Below are 27,705 nucleotides of genomic sequence, written 5' to 3'. Positions count from 1 at the left end.
AAACTATCTGAGGCCAGTCGTATCCCTAACTTTTCCTGTTGAGTCAATTAAGTCTTTTGTACTTAGGCTTCATACACACACACACACCATACCACCATTAGAAGCAAACATAGACCTGAGGTGTCTTTCTTAATCCATTCTCTCAGTTCCATCCATTTTTCAGACTGAGGTGGTCAACCCAATTCCTGAGCAGAGAAAATAGGTATCTCACAACCTAACTTGGTGCCCCACCATTAAGTCAGCGGTTTCGAAAGATCCTTCTTAGAGTTCCTGACTCTGCCTAACTACCAGGACCATCACCTGCAGCCAGACTTCTCCCATACCATGCTTTGCCTTTGTCTGGTTTGTCCCCTCCCAGGTGAATTTCAGTGGGCCTGACTGAACTGGGTCATCACTGATGTGACAAGCCAGAAGGCTTCCCAGGGAGGCTGGCTGCTTCCCTCCCCCAGGGGCTGGCCTCAGCTTTAGTAGTCTGGGCTTATGTGTGGTCAGGCCACCCAGAATTATTTGGATTCACTGAGGCTAACTCACATTAAAGGATTTCCAAAAGGCTGGTGCATAACCCAGCACGCCAATTTATTCAATTCATAGCAAAGGCCCTTTACAGGTCATCCCTTTCACATGATCAGGACACCATGGAGCCAGATTAGTAATGAAAATGTTCACTCATGGGCACAAAATCAGATCAGAGCAAAGGGAGATCCTGAGGGATAGTTCATCTAGGCCATGGTGAAACCTGATTAAAACACACTCTTGCCCTCTAAGTGAGTACTCAAATCTGGTGACTTCAACTTCCCTGTCCATCAGATTCAGTCTCCCCAATGAACAGGGTTAAATGTGGCAAAATAATGAGCCATGCTGACAGAACTCTTTTTGTTAACAGACTCCTCAGGCACATGGTGTGTAGGAAAGGCCAATTGATACCCTTTTCTCAATTATAATCATATTCTAGCCCAGGCCCCTTAAGGTTACATTCAAGTTTCCTCAGTGTTGGGTATTCCCCAAACCCCTCAGTCTCATCCACACATACAAACTCTTGGGTTGCTTCTATAGATCGTCTCTTCCATTACATGCAGATTTTTGCTAGTTTAATTTTTGGTAGCACAGCTTTGACCCTCTTTTGGCTTGTCAAAGCTCCAGCTTGGAGGGTGGAATACAATCATACAATTCTTTCCAGATCTTCTTGCCAAAGAACTCCATACCCATGTTTACTTTATTTATTCTGGGTCTTGAGCCAAGAACAACTCATAGCTTGAGAAGTACAAATATTCCATAAGAGGAATATGACCCCAGGCACATTTACCTATAACTTGCTGAGAAACCAAAGGTGGTGGCATTTGGAAGTATAATTCAAGTGTTCCCTACTAATTGTGAACACAGACAAGACACAGTGAAAGATCAATGGAAACAGTATTCTCAGCAACTGATGTTTTTAAAGCTTGTGGTGAGCTAGCATTTGCCAGCAACAATAAAAGAAAAGACTTTCTTAACCAATTTGACCATATACTTTTTACAGCAATTCTAGATGTTTTCAAGAAAAAGAATGGTCAGCTATTAAAGTCTCTGAAGTGTGGTTCCACTGAACCACATGAAGTGTATAAAATCCCCCCAAAAGAATAATATTATTTAAACAAAGACAAACTCTAACATACTCATTCTTTTTCCTATTTTTCCTCCCACATATGTCATTTGGAAATGTCTCAAATACCATGATAAGTGAAACGTTAAGCAAAGAGTAAGTAGTTCATATAAATACTGAGGGAATCGCCACCAAAAGCTCTGAATCTCCAGTGTCCAGACTGTTCCTAGTATGTTAAGAAGGCTCAGGCACTGTTGGTGGCAACAGGTTGTGAGGGAAAGGCTGGGAGGCCAAGGAGAGGGTGGGCAGATAGGGTCACTGGGTCTTGGCAGGTCATGCACAAACCCCTTCCCATGGCCGAGCTTTGGTTTCAAGACCATGAAATCATTTATCTCGAGAATTATCTGCATCACAGAAATCCTATTTGCACCCATGGAGAGAAAACTCTGTGCTTGTGACAGCAAATAAACCATTTTAACAGCAGCTGTTAATACCAAAGCCCATGGCAGCCCTTGTTCCTTAGTGCAGACTGTTGGTGGGCATGCGGGGATGCATTTCATCTCACACACAGTTCAGTGCTCAGAGAAGTACGGCATAGGAATAAAACCTTGCTCGTGGGGACAGTTATTGCCAGCTGTAGAGGTAAGACAAGAGTGCCTTGTTCTATGGATGCCAAGAATTATATTCTTAACTAGATTAGCACCAATTTGAGCTTTTAGTGGAGATTATCCTTTTTAAAATGTACTTTGGGCTGTTTCCCAGTGTTTTAAACTTGAAAAGAATAAAGCTAAGTAGGAGAGAGATCTATCTGAGATGATAGCAACTAAAATACTCTTTGACTCTTAGGCCCTGAATTCAACTAAGAGCCATAAAAAAGGATTACTCTCAAGAACTATTAAACATCACTTATAAAAAGCAGGATCTCTGGGTTACTCATCCAGCATTATTGATCAGATCGTCACACTAATTTTGGATTTACATATAAAATGCTTGTTCCTGAGCAGCATGGCTACATATAAAAGCTAAATGACATGCACCTAAGTTCTCCCCATGTATTTTCTGATAGATAGAGCAGGTCACAGTAACCTGAGGGAGTGTGTCCCTTTCTCTTCCCACTTCATGTCACTTGGACCCACTCATGGGAGAAGTATAGTTGCAGAGGAAGCCAAGAGACAGTCACGTCTCCTGGACCTATTTGCTCATTCATTAATTCATTCATTCAGTAAGCATCATTCGAACATCCACTATGTACCAGGCACTGTTCCAGGTTCCGGGGATATATCAGTGAATAAGACAGCTTATATCTTGAGGAGAGGGGAGACAGGCAGTAAACAGGGGTTATAATGAATAATTAAATTATACAGCTGTCACCAGGATGAAGTCTGACCAAAAGAATGTTCCATCTAACTTCTGTCTCTGCTTGAGCTTTGCTTATTTCCAGAAAGATAGAATATGTGCAAGAAGTGGTTGAGAATGGCAGCCTTGCCCCATTGCTATGTCGTGAACCACAAAGTCCCCAGCCAACGACATAGCAAGAGCCCGTTTTGATACTGGCCACAACTTCTGCCTTGCCACAGCCAGGGAAGTCTCTTTTGTGGAGCATGTGCACTAAGGCCCTAACTCTGACCTTTCTTTACCTTTGTTCATTTTAATAGTAACTTCTCCACCTCTGGAGAGGATTTAGACACTATTTTCTGAACATGCAACATTTGTAAAAGTATGTTCTAGCATGCCCAAGGACTGCGTATGATCAAAACCAAAGATGAAACCCTACTGCTGCTTGCATCAGCCACCCAAATGCACATCCCCTGACCCTCCCTATAAAAGAACCATGCTCATCTCCCTTCAGGGAGAAGGTGCCTTTAGGACATGAGTCCACCTTTCTCCATTCTTTGGCCTAAGAATAGAGTTCTGCTTTGCTTCACTGAATGTGGTTTTGTTCTACTGGTGTGAGCCACACCGGACAGGAGACCCGTTTCCAGGGTCTGACCCAAGGAAGGTGGGTAACTCAGCTTGTTAGAAAGTGTTGAGCTATTTTAGCATCTTCTGAAGATGATGATAATGGTGATAATACTGACCAGAGATAACACTCATGCAGCAGGTCCTAAATATTTTACATCTATTAGTTCATTTAATCCTCACAACAAACTCACGAGGCAGCTTCTCTTATCATCTGCAGTTTTCAGATGAGGAAATAAAGACACAGAAAGTTTAATCTACCCAAAGTCACACAGTAAGTAAATGCTAGCACTGAGATTGCCTACTTAATGTCAAACTTCTAAATCAACATAACCAGACCTGTCTCTGAGAAATGCTCTCAAAACTGTCCAAGGCATTTTACATGCAATGCCAGCCAGGGGCAGAGATAAAATCTTCATGTAGCATTAACTGGGGAAGAGGAGAGTGAGAAGACTGAAGAGTCAAGGAGAATGGGCAGTGGGTCCTTCCCCTTTATACAGGGGGAAATAATCACATAGTCCATGATTTTCTAACAGTTGATTTGGGGATTATTTCTATTCCCCATTTCCACCCTCAGAAACCCACGTTGGCTATCTCACTTTTCATACAATGATAAAAAAGTGTGAGCAGACATGGGGAAAGAGATCAAATGCAGAGCTGATCAAATATATGACAAGGGCTCATGTAAGTGATTTGGTTAGGGAAGAGGCTATAACTATGATAACTAATAGAATGAGGCTAAAACCTGGCATACGATGCTCAGCCTTCATAATGGTTGGGCTATTAATTCTCTAGAATTTTATTCTAGCTCATCAGCTATGTCAATAATTACAACCTCTCTGAGGTGCATTTTAATTTCCTTCAGGCCCCTCCAGGTTTGGATTTATCCTTGGATGTAATGGGTGACTTGTGGGGGCTACCTCTCTTTCAGGATTTTTCCAGGGGCAGAGAAATGGGCAATAGCCAACTCCACACAGAAGCCTGGCAGAGGAAGATATTAATCCTAGATAAGCCATGGTTTAAAATATGTACTTCAGATTAGTGGCTAGACCACCAATGGAGATTGCTTTTATGATAAAAGATCCTCTTCGTGTGCACCCCTCCCCACAATTAGAGGTAGCGGATTTTATTAGTTTGATGTCTTGCATGGAGCCAGCTGGATGCTTATTGCTATTGCCCCATGAGACTCCGGATTTATTTGCTATCTGCAAGCCACTACTTTTATTGAGCATTTACTATGTAGCAATACTTTATATATCACATCACCTTTAATCCTCATAACAGCCCTGAGCATTAGGTATTGTTATTGCCATTTTACAGGTGGCAGAACTGAGGCTTGAAGAAATAAAATAACTTGCCAATTTCTCATCTATGTGAGACTAAGATCCTTCTGACCGTTAAGCCCTCAGGCTCTGAAGTTCTTTGCTATTCTCCCTCTCAGCATCTCCTAAGGGAGTCAGAATTTTAGACTGGGAGGTGATCTGAGAGATTATCTGGTTCAAACCTTTGTTTTATAGATGAATGGTTGAGAGAAAGCTAAAAATGCTGAGCACCTGACTTTTGTAAGTTGATCCACTTTTTTATTTTACTGGGAAAAAAACAAAACAAAACAGAATAAGAATCATCTGGACTTCTATGTGGTTCCCACAAGAACCTAAATTACAAGTAGGACAAGGTCATCTTTTCAATATTTACTGCAGGCTCTAAAGTTCTTGAAATTTTATGTAACCTAAGTACAAATGCTGCCCCCTCACAACCTGGCCTTTGGCTCCCGGGGCTGACTTTCTGGGACCACATCCCCAGGAGTGTCCTGGACAAGTTGTTGAAAGTTGCCGACAGCCGAGTTCACTTTTAGGGCTCCGTGCCTTCCATTACAGTGCTCTGCCTCCTCCCAAGAGTGTGCTATGGGCCTGGCACCCACACTGGCCCTATGGACTGGAGTCGCCCACTTCTGTCACTCATGTGGGCCTCTCAACCCAGGGGCCTCACCCTCTGCCTTTCTCTCTGTTCCTTCCCAGGGCTCTGTTCCCAGCAATCTTACAAACTAATTTACACTGAGTCATTGATCTTCAGTAAGCTTTTATTCTCAAAAGCATTTGTGCTTTTTTTCCCTTCTTGTTACTGGGAGACATCATGCCTTATTCATAATGAAACATCCCTTTAGATTATAACTGGGGGCCTCTTGGAAGGTCAGCCTGCTTATAATTCTCTGACCTTGGTCTTGTTTCACAAAGCTGGGCTTTTCCTGCTTGCAATGTCCTCTCGCTCCACCTTGCCTGTCCAGTGAAATTCCTGCCCATTGTTCATCACCCCTTCCAAATATGATCTTTATCCTTCCCTGACTACAATTGTGCTAACACAGCAGGACTAACCACCTGTGACTCTAAACACCTGAAATGTGACTAGTCCAAAGTGATAAGTGCTAAAATATACATCAGATTTCTAAGACTTGGTATGAAAAAAACCAGTGTAAAATATCTCAATTTTGATATATATTATATGTTAAGATGATCATATTTTGCATATATTGGTTTATAGAAAATATTAAAATTAATTTCATGTTTTTTTATGTGGATACTAGAAAATTCAAAATTATATATGTGGCTCATGTTTGTGGCTTGCATTATATTTCTATTGGACAGCTCTGCTCTAGAGTCTAGCAGTGGTTCTCAAACCACAGTGGGAGCCAGAGAATACTGCTGATTTTTGAGTATCTCTGTGGACATCTGCAGAGTGCCACCTTAAAGTAAAATAATCTATATTTCTGATGTTATATCAGCAACATACTCAAGATAATTAAGGAAAAACAGATATATCAGGTCTTTGGTGTTTTATCCAAGCAGCAGTAGTCTTATGTCATCTTGGTTGAAATCCTCACTGCCCCTCAGCCACGATCCCTAACACTGGGGACAAAGGAAAATAGTGGAGTGGTGTGTGTAGCATCTTTTCTTCAATTGATCAGTCTCTAGACTCCCTAGATTGAACAGACTGATTGGAATATGCTCCAGTTAAGCATGGACAACTGTGCAAAAAAAAAAAAAAAAAAAAGCAGGGACGGGAGGAAAGCTAACATTAGCTGCCACAAACAGTGCTAAGCACTTCAACATAAACAGGATTTCCCAAACTGTGCTCAATGGAACACTAGTTTGAGGGATGTTCATAAATGTTACGTTGAAGGTGGGCAGGGAAAGGAGGTTCTGTGGTAAAGTCATATTGGAAAATGCTGGACTAAACAAAGATTAGCTTCCTTACTACAGGACTTTTCAGAGTCTTTAACAAGCTGTAAAACATCATGACACCCCTAAAGGGGAACACTGAATTCAGTGTTTGCCAACCTATTTAGCCACAGAGTTCTGTTTTGAGAAACACCTATTAACATTACTGTTTGGTAAATTTGTCATTGACAATGTCATTTGATCTGCATTTTGCAGGGAGAAAATTGGCTTACGAAGTTAAGTGATTCATCCAATAGTACATAGTTGGTTTGTGGACAAGTATCATTATCTTGTAGGATTTACAGTATGTATACAAATAGACTTAAAAAAAATGACTTAATCACTTCTTTCCACATATCTCAAGCTCACTGTCCCTTAGTTCAGACTCTTACCTCCTCTTTGATCTCCTTGGATCAAAGAGTTTTCCTCTTCTGAATTTTCCAGTATTCCTTATTTGGACCTTGGTACACACTTTATGTATACATGGCTTATCTCTCCGATTAGATTAGAGGCTTCTGTGGTATTGTTTTGAATTTCCCAAAGTGTATATTGCATAGAGTATGGGCTCAATAGAACTTTCTCAGTTCATTAATTATCAACTTGTCCAACTTACCTGTTGAAGGTTTTAGTGTCATTTTTTACAGTATCTAAGCACCACAGAAGCATTGGTTCTTGGTGTCCATCGAAGCTGCCAAGCCTGGATCAAACAGCCTGACTTTGAACACTGACTTACCTGTAAAATGCAGCTCATGATATCAGATGCAATTTTTGCGTGGGGAGTGTCTTCGTCTTTCCCAGAGGCCCTCAGGTTGTGTTCCAAGCAGGAGTCCCAGAGCCCCACCAGGGCCTTCATGTGCTTCTCAATCGACTCTGTCTCTCTGATGGCTGTCGTGATGCGTGTGATACAGATTTCAACCACTGCCTGGTCATTGTTATTGGTTTGGTAATCCTATTTGGAAAGAAAACCTGTGTGTTACATAATACTCTTGAAAGTTATCTTTCAAAGGACTGACAAAGTACAAATGCACTCATTTAGAAAATGTGTGTCCAGCCCCTAGCTAAGTGGTAAGGTTGTAAAACACAATACGGGCCTTCTTCCATGGAGATCGTAATTACACGGAAGTCTGTCAAAATGGAGCAGGTATGTGCTATCACAGACACACAGACAGGGAGCAGTGAGATCCAAGAGAGCTTAATTATTCACTTGCAAGTGAACTGCAGGCCATTTCAGTTTCCAAGTCCATTCTAGCTTGGGGTTTATTTTTTATTCTGGCATTTTGTGAAATGTTTCACAAATGTTTGAAATCGCCCTTCAACTTCCCCACATAAGCATTTGTGCTCTTTATGAACACAGTAGGATGCATCATTTCAGCCCTTTCTTTTCACATCAAGTATGTACCAAACCTACTTTAGCTTTCCCCAAAGTTCCCTCTGTTCCCCTAGCTTAATTCTTTCTCAAATACCTAATTATCTTTATTGAGAGATAATATGACCTTTCAAAACATTTACATGTGAAAAATAGGCCCATCATTTTAATTTGAAAAATTGGCTCTGATTGTGAATTCCATGTGGTAGACAGGCATTACTGAAAATGTAACCGAGCAGGAAGCATTTGGATCCCTATGATATCAGCTGTGATTAGAGATGGGAAGTGAGAGGCTTTTCTGTCCAACTGCAAGCTCCTGTTCTAACAATCTTTTTTTAATATTATAACTAATTCAGAAGATATCGTCCTGTTGATGCCTTAATTTGGACATTTTCATGGCCTTAGAACTGTAAATAAACTCCCATTGTGAAAGCCAACCCATTTCTGGTATATTGCATTTTGTCAGCTATAGCAAACTGAGACATATCCTAATCCCCAGAGGCTGTGAGTAAGTTACCCTAGCTAGAAAAAAATGGACTTTGCAGAAATAATTATGTTAAGAAATTGAGATGAGGAGATTATCCTGGATTATGCAGGTGGGCCCGATACATAATCATAACAGACTTTCAAGAGGGAGATGAGAAGGTCAAAGTGGAAGAAGGAGATGGAACAATAGAAGCAGAGGTTGGAGTGATGTGCTTTAGAGACAGAGGAAAGGCTGTGAGCCGAGGAATGCAGATGGCTTCTAAAAGCTAGAAAAGGCAAAGAAATGGACTCTCCTCTCAGAGCTTCCAGAGGAAACCAGCCCTGCTGACACCTTGTCTTTAGCCCAGTAAGACAGATTTTCAACTTCTGACCTCCAGAACTGCAAGAAAATAAATTTGTCAACCAAAATTCTTGAGTCACTAAGTTCATGGCAATTTGTTACAACAGCAACAAGAAAACTAACAGTCTTTCTCTTCTACCACTATTCTAGAACACCTTCATCTTCAACTAGTACCTCTGCTAACCTAAGTTCCTTCCCAGTGGAGTGATGACATGTGCTTTCCTGAGGGTCTGAGCCCCTGGTCTCCATGCCCTTCTTGGGTTGTGACTGCTCCATTGTTCATTTACCATCAAAGTTAGGCACGGGAGTACCAAAAGATGCCCATTGTGTAACAGCATCCCCACTCTAGAAAACTAGTCTGCCATTAAAACTGGAGAAACTCTTTATATGTTAGTTTGAAAAGATCTCAAAAAAAAAAAGGCAGTAAATCAGTCCACCACAAGCAAGTGGTGTTCATCCTAGGAATGCAAGGATGACTTAATATCTGGAAACTTCATAATATATGGTAACATAAGACCTCATATCAATAAAACAGCTGAAGAACCTTAACTTACTTCCTCAAAGTTCATTTTTTCTAGGTAAGGTAACATATTCACAGGTTCTGGGGATTAGGATGTGACTATTTTTCAAGGACCATTATTCAGCCTACAACAGACACAGTGAGTATGAGTTGCAGCTTGCTACTAACTGGGGTGGCAGAAATAGTATATCCTTTTGCTAACCTTCTTCTGGTAGGTTTCCTCAAGAAAAGAGATCAGTCAAAATCTCAGAGAAACTGTTTCCATATGGGATGGAGATATTATATATAAAGCAAATGGATTAGAATGGTACCAGGGGTGGACTGTAGCGGGTGCTATGGTACACGACCCAAATCTTCCCTCCAGGACAGAGACACTCATTCTTGCATCTGTTGGTTCATAGCCAAGTCTGCCTGCAGAAATTGTCCTTGGCCAAAGGGAATGACCTCATCCAAGGTTTCGTTCCTCCCTTAGAAGAGCCTGTATCCCTGTGGAAGGTATGAAGAAGATTCAACCAAGATCCAGAGCTCCTTGTGAGACTGGCAGATGCCTTTATCAACAACTGCCTCAGAGTTCAACTTCTCCCTCTGCCCAAATCTGTTTCACTCACTCCCTCATAGGTGTTATTCCTTACAGTACTCCCCTATAAATTTTCTGCATGAAAATTGCCATTTCAGGGCCCATTTTCCTAGGAATCCAACTACAACAGAGTTTCTATAGATGACATTGAAATACATATCAAACCATATACAAATAATAGTTTAATATTAAATGAATTTTGATGAAACAAGCTTCTATAAAAGCTGAACATGCAATCCAATGGAGTACACAACACACATATGAGTTCAGGAACACCAAGACTCAACTTCCACAGTAAAAGAATACTGGTTTATCAGAGAATTCTGAAAGGCATGCTTTGGATTGAGGGTGGGGTGTGCAGGAAAGTGTCAGTGAGATTGTTTAACATAAGGTATATCTTCTAGTTCTAAGATTTCTAACTAGAATAGTTAAACTAATTGCTTTCTTCAGCAAGTATACAAAAATACAGAAAAGAAAGAATGAAGAAGGGAGAGAGAAGGAGGGAGAGAGGGAGGAAGGAAGAAAGAAGGAAGGAAGGAAAGAAAGGAAAGAGAGAGGAAAAGAAATGATTTTAATAACGTCATTGATAGATCAAAGCTTTTTGGTGAGGGTCAGCTTTCCAATTAGGGATTTCCTGATTCACATTCCAGGAAGCACCCTGTTGTTATAAAATATATGTGTGTGTGCATGTATATCTTTGGGCTCAACATTGGGTCAGCACCCATGCATATTAAAATGGGTAATTTTTAAGGACCACCTTTATTTAATGGCAAACCTATCAATCTGGGTTTAGAGCTTTGTTCTCACAATGACCTGGTCATCGTCAATTTTAAAGTAATTTTTCCTAAAGTGACTGAGATGTCAAATTGGAGGACAAGGACAATGGAAAAAAATCCCCCAATCACGCCCCAGGCTTAGTGGGTCAGAATGGATCATTCCTGCCCACTCACAGGCACTGCACTCCCCATGTCAGCATCCATTAGCCTTTCAGTCACCCTTCTGTAAGCTGTCAGCAGCTTTCAGGGAACAGCCACTGGCAAAGGGAAATGTGGAACATCTGAAATAAAGCAGTTAGTGGTAGGAAGAGTGGGTTCAGCATGGGAGTGGAAGTTCAGGAGAGAAGGAGAGAGATGTCTTAAGGCAGAGCAGTGATGATTTCTCCCTCACTTTCTTTAGAGGAAGCATATCATAGTGTTTAGAAACACAGACTCTGGCTCCTACCGCCTACACTCAAAGATTGGCTCTGCTTCTTACCAGCTTGCAATCTTGGGCAACCGCTTATCTCTTTGTGCCTTAGTTTCCTAATCCTTAATATTGGAATATTATTACTGTCTACTTCCTGGGATCATTGTAAGGATTAAATTATATAATACATGTAAAGAATTTACAGCAATGCCTGGCATTGTTAGCTTTTTTTTTTAAATTTCCCCTAAGGGTACAAGAACCATAAAAGTTAGCCTTGGGTTTATAGCATACAGTGAATAGTAAATCTTCCTTGTGTGGTTGCTATTTTTATATATTTATTCTACACCCATTTTAAAAAGCACAGCACAAAAAGACCACATAGTTACTACTCTCTTACAGTCATGTTCTTCTTTGGCATCCATACTAATAATCCTTCATATTTGAATCACTCTTTCCATTTTTAAAACCACTCATTTATCATCTCATTCCAAGAATCTCCAAAAACCAAGACTCTAACAACAACAACAAAATGTGACCCCAGAGGTGGAATACCACTGGGGTTCTTGGCAGAAAGCAAACATAAAACTACTTTGGGGGTGACATGCTTAATCAAAGCCATTCAGTATTCACACAAGTAAAATCCTATTTAAATTGAACTCAAAATCCAAAATCATAAAACAATGGAGGAAATAAGCCAACATGAGCACATGTCAGCAGATAAAATATAGAATATATATCAGACATTCAAAAACTTCAGATAATGGAATTATTGACCTCAAACTATGAAATTATATGTTCAAAATGACTGAAGGTATAAAGGAAAATTCTTTTCATGAAAAAACACAAGACAGTTTTAAAAGGACCTTGTGTTTGTATACCAAAACCACAGAGAAAATATTAAAACAAATGGAAAAAAAATTAGATTAGGTAAAAAAGAATGTCAATTATATTGACAGTGGATTTCATAACTGTAAAATAGAAATCACTGAGAAATGAAAATGCTGTCAATCTAGAAACGTATATCAAGGTAATCATCATTTAAAATGTAGGGCAAATCCTTGAGGAGCCTGTGGAGAATGCAGGGGTATTCGCCTACCCCACCTCCATGGTTGCTAACATGACCACAGACATAGGGGACTGGTGGTTTGATGGGTTGAGCCCTCTACCACAGGTTTTACCCTTGGGAAGACGGTTGCTGCAAAGGAGAGGCTAGGCCTCCCTATGGTTGTGCCTAAGAGCCTCCTCCCGAATGCCTCTTTGTTGCTCAGATGTGGCCCTGTCTCTCTAGCTAAGCCAACTTGAAAGGTGAAATCACTGCCCTCCCCCCTACGTGGGATCAGACACCCAGGGGAGTGAATCTCCCTGGCAACGTGGAATATGACTCCCGGGGAGGAATGTAGACCCGGCATCGTGGGACGGAGAACATCTTCTTGACCAAAAGGGGGATGTGAAAGGAAATGAAATAAGCTTCAATGGCAGAGAGATTCCAAAAGGAGCCGAGAGGTCACTCTGGTGGGCACTCTTATGCACACTTTAGACAGCCCTTTTTAGGTTCTAAAGAATTGGGGTAGCTGGTGGTGGATACCCGAAACTATCAAACTACAACCCAGAACCCATGAATCTCAAAGACAGTTGTATAAAAATGTAGCTTATGAGGGGTGACAATGGGATTGGGAAAGCCATAAGGACCACACTCCACTTTGTCTAGTTTATGGATGGATGAGTAAAAAATAGGGGAAGGAAACAAACAGACAAAGGTACCCAGTGTTCTTTTTTACTTCAATTGCTCTTTTTCACTCTAATTATTATTCTTGTTATTTTTGTGTGTGTGCTAATGAAGGTGTCCGGGATTGATTTAGGTGATGAATGTACCACTATGTAATGGTACTGTAAACAATCGAAAGTACGATTTGTTTTGTATGACTGCGTGGTATGTGAATATATCTCAATAAAATGAAGATTAAAAAAAAAAAAAGAATACTAAGAAAAAAAAAATGTAGGGCAAAGCAAGGACTTTTTCAGACAAACAGAGCTTCTTATAGATCTTCACTGAAGGAATTATTTTAAGGCATAATTCAGAAAGAAGGAACTTGGATTCAGCAAAAATTTAAAGAAAAAAGAAAAAAGGAAGACAATGAGGAAAGAAAGGTGAGGAAAGAAACAGGGAAATATTATGTGCTCTAAGCAAGCATTAACTATAAAAAAAGTCAATAATTTTAAATACTAGTTTCAAGGTATAAAGGTAGAATAAAAAATGATGTTTAACAAAAGCATGTAAAATACACAATAAAACATTCTAATTCCTTATAGAAATAGAAGGAAAATGAAGTTATTGAATAACTTTAGATGTAGTTATTGTAAGTAATCAATATAAGTTTTTATCAATTATAAGATCTGCCATTATTTCATGTACCATGAAGAAAGAGGAAAGAATATCAATTAAATTATGAATAACATCATACCTTAAAGAAAGTCCTACACAAGAAATGAACTGATCACACTAACCTTTAATTGTCGGAAGTTCTTCCATCTGTTCTGAGGCAATTGCCATTTCTACTTTCAGTTGCACTACTTATTATAGTGAAATAGGCAATCTTTTCCTAGCATCTCAGTAACAAAAGGGTATATTTCTTTTTTAGGTTCTATAAAGCTCTCAGGTTTCTCTTTGCAAGACAATGTGCAATTATTGCCATTGCTCTAATGATGACTATTTGGTTAACGAATGTAAAATTCATACTGATGTTTTCTTTCCATTTTTTTTGAATACACAATCGGTTTTGATTCAGTGCCACCTTCTAGCCTATATTTTAAAAAACATTTTAAAGGATATTTATCTCAATACTGATAGTAATAACAGTGTACCTAAATCTTTTGAGATGACAACAATATGAAGAGTGAGGACAAATTCATGCACATGAAGACAAGGACAACTATGTTATGCCTACTCTCTGGCCAAAAGCAATTGTAAGATTGCCAACAAATATAAATTATGGCACCATCCATTCATGCGGAACCTGGTGCTAAACCATTCATGGACAATCTCCTTCTGGGTCTGGGCTTTGTACATAGCAGAGCAGCTCCCTTGCTGTGATCTATTGAAAGTTAGCTGTCAACACAAGGGTTTGAAAAGGGAAAGATTAAAAAAAAATAAATAAAAAAAGAAATGAAAAAAATGAAGCAGAGAAAAGAACATGACAACAACAAAAATATATAAATCACATACTTGGTTCAAAGAAATTAACATGTGAAAAAGTCTAAGAATTGTTAAAAGTTACCAAAAGAATAGAAATAAAACATATAATCTTCAAACCAATAGAGCCAATAGAGGTAGAAAATGAAATGACAGAAGCTTAATCAATTAAAACATTGAAGAAAGAAGATAAAGAGAAATTTAGAAAAATCAGGAGACACAGCACAAAGTAAAACGGAGAAATACATCCAAATAGCTGTTATTGCAATAAACATAAATTGACTATATTTACCAACTATAAGAGATTTTGTTTGGATGCTTTTTAAAAAATCTACTTACGTGGCATTTATAAATTATATTTAAGTCATAAGGATATAGTTAGGTAGAAAGTAAAAAAGATAGAAAAAGAGAAAATAGGCAACTACTAGTCCAAAGAAAATAGGGAAAACTATTAGGAAAAAAAAAGATCATAATGGTAAAAGAAAAATTCTCCAAAGAAGAAACAAGTCTAAATTTATACATGTATAATTAAAACAAAACAAATTCAAAAGTCAAATTTGACAACATTACAAAGAAAAATTGACAAATCCAAAATTATAGAGGGGAATTTTATGACACTTTCTCTTAGTAATTGACAATTCCAACAAATACAAATTTATTGAGAATATAGGAAACTTGAACAATATAATCAACATGGTTAATATCTTCTAAAGCACATGTGAAACATCTAGAGAGTCAATATAATGTTGTGGCTAAGAAAACAGTTTTTGAGGCCAAACTCTCTGGGCTTTATTCTTGGTCCTATTACTTGCTAGATATATAATCTTGGACAAGTTACATTGTTACCCTCTTTCTGTGCCTCAGTTTCCTCATCTATAAAATGGGGATAATATAAGCACGCTTATCTTAAAAGCTTATTGGAAGGAATATATATGTTAATGTGTGAAAAACTCATAAAACAGTTCCTGGCACATAATTAGTGCCACATAAATATTAGCTATTATTAATTACACAGACCATAAACTATGCTGTAAAACAAGTCTCAGTCACTTCCAAACAACTGGTATCATGCAGTTCACATTCTCTGACTAGTTCAGTTAAGTTTTATTTAATAACAAAGATTACAAAATTCTTTTATAAATTGATAGCCACATTTCTAAATCACTTACGGGTCAAAGAGGAAATCATAATCAAAATAAGAACATATTTAGAACTCATAATGAAAATACTATATCTCAATAGGTGTGGGATGAAGATAAGTGTTAATTAAAGAGAAATTTGTGGTTTTATATTGGAAAATGAGAAAGTCAAAAAACCAATAAGCTAATCATACATCTGGGGGAGTTAAAAAAAGAACAGCAGACTAAAACCAGAGAAGGTACAAAGGGGGAAAATAATGAATACTTAAAAAGAAATTAATGGAATATAAAAAAAGATCCTGTACAGATGATCGATAAGCCAAAAGATTTTTTAAAAAGCAGACAAGTATTGAAAATATTAATAAATGAAATTATCTATGAGAAGAAGGTATAAATACAGATGCAGCAGAAAACAAAAAGAAAAATATGAAAAATTTTATAAGCTTGAACACTCAGATAAAAGGTACAATATACTAGAAAATATATTTTACTGGAAGTAACTGAAGCAAAATTTTCTTCAAGGAAATTGAATCAGTAGTTTAAAAATCTGCTAATAAAAAACTCATGGTACTTAGATTTTCTTATAGCTCTCTATGAAATTTTCAAGGAATAGATCATCACATTCTTATAAAACTTTTGTAAATAACAGAAAATATAGAAATATTTCTAAACTTATTTTATGAAGAAAGTATATATAAGTTGATACCAAAACCAGGGTAAGACTGTGCAAAGAAGAACAATTAAAATCCAATCTTACATATGAATATAGTTCCAAAAATGCCTTTAAAAAACAAATCAAATCAATAGATGCATTAAAAGAACATGACAAATTCATTTTATTCCAGGAATTTAATGATATATTTAAATTAGAAAAATCTATTAATGTAATTCACCACATTAATGAAAAGGGAAAATATGGTTATCACAAGAGAGCAGAAAAAGCAGCTGATAAAATTGAACAATTCTTAGAAAAACAGGAATAAAAGGGAATCTCCTTAAACTGATAAAGGGTATTAATCAAAAACCTGGAGCACACATTATATTTACAGTGAAAGATAAGATAACTGCCTTTAAATAAAGAATGACAAAAGGGTATTTGCTCTCCTCACTTCTATTCAACGTTGTTCTGGAGTGCTAGCCAGGAACAGTGAGACAAAGAAATCAAATAAAAAGTATAAGGTTCAGAAAGGAAGAAACAAAACCATTATTATTTGAAGATGATAACTGTATGTACAAAAATTCCAAAATAACATGTTTCTTCCATTAAAAAAATGCTATCTTGACTCCTCTTTCTCTTATGCTGTCCTTTCTAATTACCACCCCATTTCTCTCCCTGAGTTATCGCGGCTCATTTTCAATTCCTCTCCTCACATTCTGTCTTAAAGCAACTCCAATCAAGCTTTCACCATCATTCATCAAAAGAGACTGCTTTTCTCCAGTCACAAGGACTTTGATGTGTCTAAATCTAGTGATCAATTCTCAGTTCACATCTCACTTGACTATTGGCAGCATTTGTCAGGACACCATAGTCTACTGACTTTCTTCTTTCTTCACTGACCCTCTCTTTTCCATCTACTTTACTGGTCCTTCACCATCTCCTTGACCTCTATCCATGGAGGATCACAGGGCACAGTCCTTGGACTTTCTTATAATCTGTTTATACTTACTCCCTTAGTGTTCTCATTCAGTCTCAAAGCTGATGAGTTCCAAAGCTACAATGTCCAGCGAGGACTTCTCTTCTGAACTCCAGACTCATATATCCAACTACCTTCATAACATCTCCACTCAGATGTCTAACAGCTCAGACTTTACATGTCTAAAGCAGAAGACTTGATTCTCCTTTATTCCCTCAAAAATCTGTTCCTCCCTCAGTCTTCCCATTTTACTTAATGACAAGTTCATCCTTCTAGTTTTTCAGGCCAAAGAGCTTCAAATCTCTCTTTTTTAACATGCCACACCCCCACCAGCAACTCTTGCTGGTCCCCACCTTCAAAATATATCCACAATTCTGACCACTTCTAACCACCTCCTTTTTACTGCATGACAGAGTCTCTGTGATTTATCTGGATGATTGTACTAGCAACTTAACGGACCTCTCTCCCTTCCCATTTGCCTTTGTAAAGCCTGTTCCCAAAACAAGAAAAGGAAGTCAGGTGATGACATTTCTTCATTCAGAATGGCTCCCAAGGCTCTACATGCTGTGTCCTCCGCTTCCCTTCTGACTTCATCTCCTCCAGCCTTGCTCCCTCCACCTCAGCTGCAAAGGCCTCCTTGTTGTTCCTTAAACTTTCTAGGCTCCCCCTGACCTGTCCCTGACACCACCTCAGAACCTTTGTTTTTGATGTTTCTTCTGCTTGGAATGATTTCCTCCAGGCATCCACAGGTATTGCTCCTTCACCACCTTTGAGTTTTACTTAAATTTTACTTTCTCAGTCCAGCCTATCTATCTGCCCTATTTAAAATTTCAAACTTCCAATCCCCACTCCAGACTCCACATGCCTTGTCCCTCTCCTCTGCTTTATTTTTCTCTATAGTATTTACTTATCAAGTCCTAATATACCATAAATTTTCCATATTTATTTTGTTTTCTGTCTGCCTGGATAAAATGAATGATTGCAGAGATTTTTGTCATTTTGCTTGTGCCCAGCATCTAGTACAGTGTCTGGCACATAGTAGATGCCTAATGAATATTTTTTGAATATTTGGAAAATCTGTAAACAAATTATTAAGATTCATAAGTGATATAAAATCACTATAAAAGATCAATTTTGTTTTAATCATCTAAAATAAACCATTTGAAAATACAATGTTAAAAAGGATTTCATTTATAATATCATGAAAAAATAAAATACAAATCTAATGAACAATGTATAAGAAAGAGTCTTAAGAAAAAAATGTAAAACCCTATTGGAAATATTTAAGAAAATCCAAATAAATGGATATATATGTACAATGTCGACAGATAAGAAGGCAGTATCATAAAGATGTCAATTTTCTTCCAATTAATGTATAGATAGAATGAAATTCCAATCAAGATACTAACAGAATATTAATGAAATGTGAGAATATAAAATTATTAAAGAAGAGCAACAAACAAAACAGTTTTAAAGAAGTTTTGGGGCACTTGTTCTACCAGATATCAAGACTTATTGCAAAGTAAAAGATAAGCTATGTATTGCAATGAGATGTACAACACAAATGAGTGACAAAGGATTAATACAACAATATATTCTAAAAACTCCAAATTAATAAGAAAAGTTTTTAATCCTCAATAGAAAATGGGGGTGGGGGACACACACAAGTACTTCACTGAAGAGGAAACCCAAATGGTGAACAACAAATAAGAGTATGAAAAAGCAGTCAACCTTGATACTAGTGAAGTGAGTGTAAATTTAAATAACCATCAGATACTAGTTCACTTAGATTGACAAAAACTTAAAAAATCTGATAGAAAATTTTAAAGCTTAAAAGCAAGCACTGGTGAGGATATAAAGCAATGGAAACTTTCATACACTCTTGATAGAAGTGTAAATTGGTACAATCCCCATTGGAGGGCAATTTGGTAATACATCATAAGGTTGAAAATACATAAACCCCCCAAAACAGTTGTTTCACTCCTAGCTGTGTACCTTAGAAATACTAGCATATTTGCCAAAACTATTAATTATAAGAATGCTCACTAATGCACAATGTAAATAGTAAATGTCTATCAAAGTACGAATTACTTCAATAAATTGTGGCATATTCATATAATGGAATTCTCTATTCCAGTGAAAATGAATGAGTTGAAACTACATGTTTGAAAATAGATAAATCTCAAAAATATCATTAAAGCCTTATGACATCATTTAAATAAAGTTTAAAAATATAAAATACAATGCTATAAATAATTTTTGAACCATGCAGATGCAGCAAAGAAATAAAAAGATTCGTGGATAAATATTTTAGGGAGGAAAGGAAAGAGAATTTGACTAGAGAGACATGAAAAAGATTTCAATTCTATCTAAGTTCTTAAGTTGGGTGTTTCTGTGTGCCTAACGTGTTTTATTATTTTTAAAACTTTAAGAACTGGAAGGTGGCTGGACTGATTAGGCATAGGTGAATACCATGAGAAAGGTGAAACTGGGAGTGGAAGAGTAGTATGACTGGGTAAGGAAACAATCTCACTTGAAGTATTCTGGGAAGAAAACCAACTTAGTAGAAAAAATGATTATTAGGTAAAAGTAGTCCAGGAGGGTCTACTGGTCCTAAAGTGAAAGGACCAAAACCTAAAGGCATGTTTAGTGATTTAGAGATAATTTTTAGTGGGAAGTCACATTTTCAAAGCAAAACATGAGGACAACATTTTACAGAAATGTTTTGGAGTAACCAGTGTGGAGAGAGGGCATAAACGGGAGAGAGGAGTCTAGTAAGGTTCAACTATTCTGTGAATGATTTGGGGGAAGACATAGGAGGATTCCTTGTCAAATTTTCAGATTCTATAAAGGTGGGAGTGATAACTAATATATTGGACAGAATCTTGATTTGTAAAAGGTATGAATATACTGGGATGAGGACCTAAAGGCAAGGATATTGTTGCAATGGTTTAAAATGGGATGCAATACACTTAAAATTTTTTTTTAAGTTATCTAATTACAACTCTTGTATCAACCTGAGGGTTAACTTAAAGTTAAATATGGGCCAACTGTGTGATGCTACTATTGAAAAAATTGTTTAGAAACAAGGTATCTGACTAGTATCAATGATTATTCTGAGAAATTGGTCCAATTCCCAGGAAATGATAAATTAACATCATATGTTAGGAGAGAAGAGCTGACACCACCATGTACCTTGACGTGTGGCAGATAGCCAAGGACTGCTAGCAGCTGGTCTTCAGGAAGAAAGCATCACCTTGATGATGCCTTGATTTGGACATTTTCTCAGCCTCAAACATTTATACACAGCATATTTTGCATCCAGAAACCCAAAGCCCTCCCTGCATGGATTTCCCACAGCCCCATGAACACCATGATGGTTCCAAGAGTTTTCCCTTAACTCTGGTGCTCACAGCAACACGAGGCTGGAAATCTGGCCCATGGGCTCTTCCCTAAAAAAAATAAGTTTGAGTGGTTGAGTTCAAATCCCGGCCCTGTTACTTCTCATCTGTTTGAACTTTGCAAGTTACTTCATTTATTCAATAATAATAGCACTTGATTGTGGTGATAAATGTACAACTTTATGATGATACCATGAACAACTGATTGTACACTGTGGATAAATGTATGGTATGTGAATATCACTCTATAAAATTGTAGGAAAATATATATATAGGAGTAAAAGTGCTAGAGAAAACATGGCGAGAGGGATGTACCTATCTACTGTTGATGAGCAGGTAGAATGGTGTAGCCTTTCTGAAGGTCAGTGTGGTTGTTCCACAAAAAGTTAAGTATGTTGGGACCAAAAGGTCCTGCAACCTCATTATGGGGTATGTCATTTGAAGATCTGAGAGCAGAGACATGAATGAACATTTGCAAACTGGTGTTCATGAAGGCAGTAATCATGATTCACAAAGGGTGCAGATGACCTAAGGGTACATTGACTGAAGAATGGAATGGTGTACTGTGGTGTATGCATACAGTGGAACATTGAGCAATTACAATAAGGAGTGAAGCTGTGAGACACACAACAAGGTGAATGGATCCTGTACACAGTATTTGAGTGAAGTACACCAAAAATAAAGGCAAACACTTTTAATGCCTCACCAATATGGACTAACTACAATGTGTAAACTCAGAATTGAATCTTAGAACATAGCCTAATGTGGACATAATAATTGTAATAGTCCCTAGATTGTAAGCTCTTACAGCAGTTAACTCTATCCCTGAATTGTAACGCCAATCTCTAAACTTTGAGATGCTGATCCCCTAGCGTATAACCTGATTGGTCTCTGGAACAATACATATCTCTGAGACACCTGAAACTCAGAGCTAGAGCTCGGCAGATATGAATGTCAGTATTAGTGCATACAGCCACTGTTAAAAAAAAAAAAAAGCTGAAAAAGAGCCCAGACTTCAATTAGTGATATGAATGAAGCAGGTCTGGTTAAGACCAGGGCAAGCCAGGCCAAAGGGTAAAGGTCGAAACTGATTGTGTTTTAAAACTTCAACTTCCATATGAGACCAAGGGAAGAGATATCTATTTGGTACAGGATCTAAATTTTCTAAACAGTACAACTCTACAGTCGATTTGTTCAAACACCACAATTGCATGGAACTTTGAATAGGAAGTGAGATACGGTAGGTTGGTATAGGCTGGAGTGAAATAGTGACACAACCCAGAGTAATTTGGGCAGATAATAAAAAATATATTTACAGCCTCCCCCTCCCCAGCCCCGAGGATCTGGGGGAAGGTGCGGATGTGTTGGACATCCTCACCTGGACTGGTGTTGATGTTGTCACAAACATTGGGACTGGTGGTTTCATGTGCTGAGCCCTCGATCATGGGACTTGCCCTTATGAAGCTCGTTACTGCAAAGGAGAGTCTAAACTTGCATATAATGGTGCCTAAGAGTCTCCCCCTGAGTACCTCTTTGTTGCTCAGATGTGGCCCTCTCTCTCTCTAACTGAGCCATCTCGACAGGTGAACTCACTGCCCTCCCCCCTACGTGGGACCCAACTCCCAGGGTTGTAAATCTCCCTGGCAATGCAGAATATGACTCCTGGGGATGAATGTGGACCCGGCATCATGGGACTGAGAGTATCTTCTTGACCAAAAGGGGGATGCAAAATGAGACAAAATAGTTTCAGTGGCTGAGAGATTTCAAATGGAATCGAGAGGTCACTCTGGTGGACATTCTTATGCACTATATAGACAACATGTCTTAGGTTTTAATGTATTGGAATATCTAGAAGTAAATACCTGAAACTACCAAACTCCAACCCAGCAGTCTGGACTCCTGAAGACAATTATATAATAATGTAGATTACAATGGGTGACAGTGTGATTGTGAAGACCTTGTGGATCACACCCCCTTTATCTAGTGTATGGATGAGTAGAAAAATGGGTATAAAAACTAAAGGACAAATGGGGTGGGATGGGGGGATGATTTGGGTGTCCTTTTTTCACTTTTATTTTTTATTCTTGTTCTGGTTCTTTCTGATGTAAGGAAAATGTTCAGAGATAGATTGTGGTGATGAACGTATAACTATGTTATCATACTGTGGACAGTTGATTGTATACCATTGATGATTGTATGGTGTGTGAACGTATTTCAATAAAACTGAATTTAATAAAAAAAATAATAATAGCACTGACCTCAGAGGGCTATTTGGGAGTATGAGTCAATACATGCGAAAAATTTAGAATAGTGGCTGGCACAAAGATGATTGTTGGAGAGCTTCTAGGGAAGATGGCAGAGGGCTCACTCCTCCTCCTGAAACAGACAGTGGACAGGCAGAAACTGTCTGAAACAACTGTTCTGGGGCTCCAGAGGCCAGAAGAGCACTGTACAGCTTCCAGGGAAGAGTGAGACAAAGAGGTGGAGAAACTGTGGTAAAGAATTTTGAATAGCTTGCTCTATGGCAGCTGCCAGTGCCCACCCCCACTCTCAAGTCTAGCTACCTTGGGTCCTGACTAGCTGCTGCAGATGGAGAGGGATGTGGAAGCCCTCTTCGATAAGAATGGGAGGTAGGGAACAGCAGAGTAATGTTCACCACTTTTGACTGGTGAATTCAGACCACTGGATCTTGGCTCTGAATTGCTGTTTTAGCCCATTCTGCACAGGGACAGCTGAAGCACTTGTTTCAACCCCACCCACAACAAGGTTGTAGGCAGTGGAGGTTTAAAGACACAGTATCTCCTTGGGGCTGCAGAGAACAGTTTGCTAAGGAGCACTATCTTCTGGGCAGGATAGGAAAGTGCAGTTATCGAAAAGGCTTTCTGGTGTCTTTCCTGACCCTCTCCCCAGGGCTCTTTGGAACTGGTCTGCACCCCCTTTGTGGGTCCCTAGCACTCTTTAGGCTGGGAAATACTGACTTGGGAAAGTCCTCTCCAGAGTGACACTTCTCTCAGAATTTGCCCTCCAGGCAAAAGCAGCTAGAGACAATGAAAGGAGATTTAAAAACACTATAGAGGTAAAACAAAAACAGAATAGACCAAGATTCCTGGAAAAAAAGACAAAACACAGGAAAAGAAGCTTTCTCCTGGGGGTGAAACAATTGCACAAATAGTGCAATATTAAAAATTGTACTACATATCCAGGGAAAGAATCTGATGAATAAAAGATGAAAAAATCTGATCAGTTAAACATGGTCAATTCTAAAGGTCTAACATAAGTGGAACCAAGAGTCAAAGAGGAGCTTTAACACAAAGGCAATCAACAATAAAACCTGAGGAAAAAGAGAGAAACTGCCTTCAGAGTAAACCTGTCAGGATACTCAAATGCCTAGACATCAGCAAAAACTTACAAGCCATAGTAAGAAACAGGATGACATGGCCCAAAGGAACAAATTAAAATTTTGGAGGAGACTCAGAATTTGGAACAATTGCTCAGAGATGTTCAAGCAAATCTCCTAAATCAATACAATGAGAGGAAGGAAAATATGGCTAAAGGGATAAATGATATTAAGAAGACACTGGGTGAGCACAAAAAAGAATTTGAAAGTATGAAAAGAAACTAATAGAACTTATGGGAGTAAAAGGCACAATGGAAGAGATTAAAAATACACTAGAGGCATAAAAATCATATTTGAACAGGCAGAAGAAAGAATCAGTGAACTAAAAGATAGGACAATCTAAATCTTACAGACAGAAAAACAGAAGAGAAAAGAATGGAAACAATTTAGCAGTGTCTCAAGGAATTGAATGACAGCATGAAGCCCACAAATATATGTGTCATGGATGTCACAGAAAGAGAAGATAAGGGAAAAGGGGTAGAAATAATATTTGAGGAAATAGTGACCAAACATTTCCCAACTCTTATGAAAGACATAAATATACATGTCCAAGAAGACAACATACTCCAAACCAAATAAATCTGCATCATCCTACTCTGAGACACACACTAATCAGAATGTCAAATGCCAAAGTTAGAGAATACTGAAAGCAGCAAGAGGAAAGCAATTTATCACATACAAGCAAACTGCAATAAGATCAAGTGCTGATTTGGTATCAGAAACCAAGGAGGGGAGAAGGCAGTGATATGATATATTTAAGGTACTCAAAGAGAAAAACTGCCAGCCAAGAATTGTTTATCCAGAAAAACTGCCCTTCAGAAATGAGGGAGCGTTAAAAATATTCACAGATAAACTGAGAGAGTTCATCAACAAGAGATCTGCCTTACAAGAAATGCTAAAGAGAGTTCTGCAGGCTGAAAGAAAAGACAGGAGATTGAAGCTTGGAGGGGAGTGTAGAAAGGAAGATTATCAGTAAGAGTAACTAAAAGGGTAAAAAGAGAGACAAAAATAAGACATGATATATAAAATCCAAAGGAAAAAATGGCTGAAGTACTGACTTTAGAGTAATAACTTTGAATGTTAATGGATTAAACTCCCTATCAAAAGATACAGATTGGAAGAACAGATAAAACAGTATGATCCATCTATATGCTGCCTACAAGACACTAACCTTAGACCCAAGGACTCAAATATTTTGAAAGTGAAAGGCTGGAAAAAGATATTCCATGCAAACAGTAGGCAGAAAAAGAGCTTGGGTAGCCACACTAATATTGGACAAAAGAGACTTCAAAGGCAAAACTGTTATTAGAGACTAAGAAGGATGAGTTATATTAATAAAAGAAATAACAATCATAAATGTTTATGCACCTAACCAGGGTGCCCAAAAATACATGAGGCAAAAACTGGCAAAGCTGAAGGGGAATATAGATGTCTCTAAAAGAATAGGAGGAGACTTTAATACACCACTCTCACCAATAGTCAGAGCATCTACACAGAGGATCAATAAGGAAACAAAGAACTTGAGTAATATGATAAATGAGCTAGACTTAACAAACACATACAGAACATTTCATCCCAACAACAGTATATATATTCTTCTTAAGTGCTCAAAGATCATTCTCCAGGATAGACCATATCTTGGGCCACAAAACAAGTACCAATAAGATTTAAAAGACTGAAATCATATAAAGCACTTCCTCTGACCATAAAGGAATCAAACTGGAAATCAATAACCGGCAGAGAACTGGAAAATTAACAAATACATGGAGGTTAAACAACACAGTCTTAAAGAATCAGTGAGTCAAAGAAGATATTGTGTGAGAAATCAGTAAATATCTCAAGATGAATGAAAATAAGAACACAACATATCAAAACTTACGGGAAGCAGCAAAGACAGTGCTGAGAGGGAAATTTATAGCTCGAGACACCTACATTAAAAAGAAAAAAGAGATAAAGACCTAACTGCCAACCTGGAGGAACTAGAAAGAGAACAGTAAACTAATTTCAAAGGAAGCAGAAGGAAAGAAATAAAGATTAAGGAGAAACAAATGAAACTGAGAATAAAAAAATAGAGAGAATTAACAAAACCAAAAGTTGGTTCTTTGAGAGGATAATAAAATTGTCAAACACATAGCTATACTGACAAAGAAAAAAAGAGGGAAGACGAAAATAAACAATACCAGAATTGAGAGGGAGGACATTACTACTGCTCCACAGAAATACAAAGAATCATAAGATTCTATGAAAACTGTATGCCAACAAATTAGACAAACTAGATGAAATGGACAAATGCCTTAAAACATATGAACAACCTACACTGACTCTAGAAGAAATAGAAGATCTCAACAGATAAATTACAAGTAAGAGATTGAAACAGTCATTAAAACCTCCCGACAAAGAAAGCCCAGGACCAGATGGCTTCACAAGTGAATTCTACCAATCATTTAAAGAAGAACAAATACCAATCCTGCACAAATTCTTCCAAAAAATTGAACAGGAAGGAACACTGCCTGCCTCATTCCATGAAGCCAGAATCACCCTAATACCAAAGCCACATAAAGACACTATAAGAAAAGAAAATTACAGACCAATTTCTCTATTGATTATAGATGCAAAAATCCTCAACAAAATACTAGCCAATCAAATCCAACAGCAGATTAAAAGAATTCTATACCATGATCAAGTGGGTTTTATCCCAGGTATGCAAGGGTGGTTCGATACAAGAAAATGTAATGTACTGTGCTAACAAATTGAAAGGAATAAACTACAAGATCATCTTGATTGATGCAGAAAAGGCATTTGACAACATCCAGCATCATTTCTCGATAAAAACACTTTGAAAGATAGGAATAGAAGGAAACTTCCTCAACATGATAAAGGGCAGATACGAAAAATCCATAGAAAACATCATACTCAATGGTGAAAGACTGAAAGTTTTCCCTCTCAGGTCAGAAACAAGACAAGGATGCACTCTGTCACCACTGTTATTCAACATTGCGTTAGAAGTTCTAGTCATAGCAGTTATGTAAGGAAAAGAAAGCAAAGCCATCCAAATTGGAAAGGAAGATGTAAAACATTAACTATTTGCAGATGACGTGATCCTATATAATGTCTTGAAAAAAAAATACAACAAAGTTACCATAGCTACTAAATGAATTCAGCAAAGTGGTGAGATACAAGATCAATATACAAAAATCAGTAGTGTTGTACACACTAATAATGAGCAATCTGGGGAGGAAATCAAGAAAGAAATTCCATTTATAATAGCAACTAAAAAGAATCAAATTTCTAGGAATAACTCTAACCAAGGATGTAAAGGACCTGTACACAGAAAACTACAAAACATTGCTAAATGAAAACAAAGAGGACCTAAAATATGGAAGGACATTCCATGTTGATGGATTGGAAAACTAAATATCATTAATTCTACCCAACTGATTTATAGATTCAATGCAATCCCAATCAAAATTCCAGCAGACTTCCTTGCAGAAATGGAAAAGCCGATTATCAAAATTATTTGGAAGGATAAGGGGCCTGGAATAGCAAAAAAAAAAAAAAAAACAAAACAAAACAAAAAAAATCTTGAAAAAGAAGCTTGAAGTTGGAGGACCCACATTTCCTGACTTTGAAGCATATTACAAAGCTACAGTGGTCAAAACAGCATAGCACAGGCATGATAGATATTTTGACCAATGGAAGCAAGTTGAGGGTTCAGAA

At 37.8% G+C, this 27,705-nt stretch overlaps 1 protein-coding gene across 2 annotated transcripts in view; it reads right to left on the bottom strand.

The window, feature by feature from the left end:
* VEPH1 (ventricular zone expressed PH domain containing 1) overlaps positions 1-27,705 on the bottom strand; it is a 228,866-nt gene that overhangs the window by 188,960 nt on the left and 12,201 nt on the right. For both annotated transcript variants that reach the window (XM_037841936.1, XM_037841933.1), the window contains exon 3: positions 7,487-7,702. In XM_037841936.1, coding sequence (XP_037697864.1) covers positions 7,487-7,702 — 216 coding nt within the window. The remainder of the gene's footprint in view (positions 1-7,486; positions 7,703-27,705) is intronic.

This window comes from Choloepus didactylus, chromosome 1 (assembly GCF_015220235.1).
Source record: "Choloepus didactylus isolate mChoDid1 chromosome 1, mChoDid1.pri, whole genome shotgun sequence".
In the NCBI taxonomy this organism is placed as follows: Eukaryota; Metazoa; Chordata; class Mammalia; order Pilosa; family Megalonychidae; genus Choloepus; species Choloepus didactylus.
The sequence above is the reverse complement of the archived record's forward strand: the minus strand, read 5'-3'. Positions and strand labels throughout refer to the sequence as shown.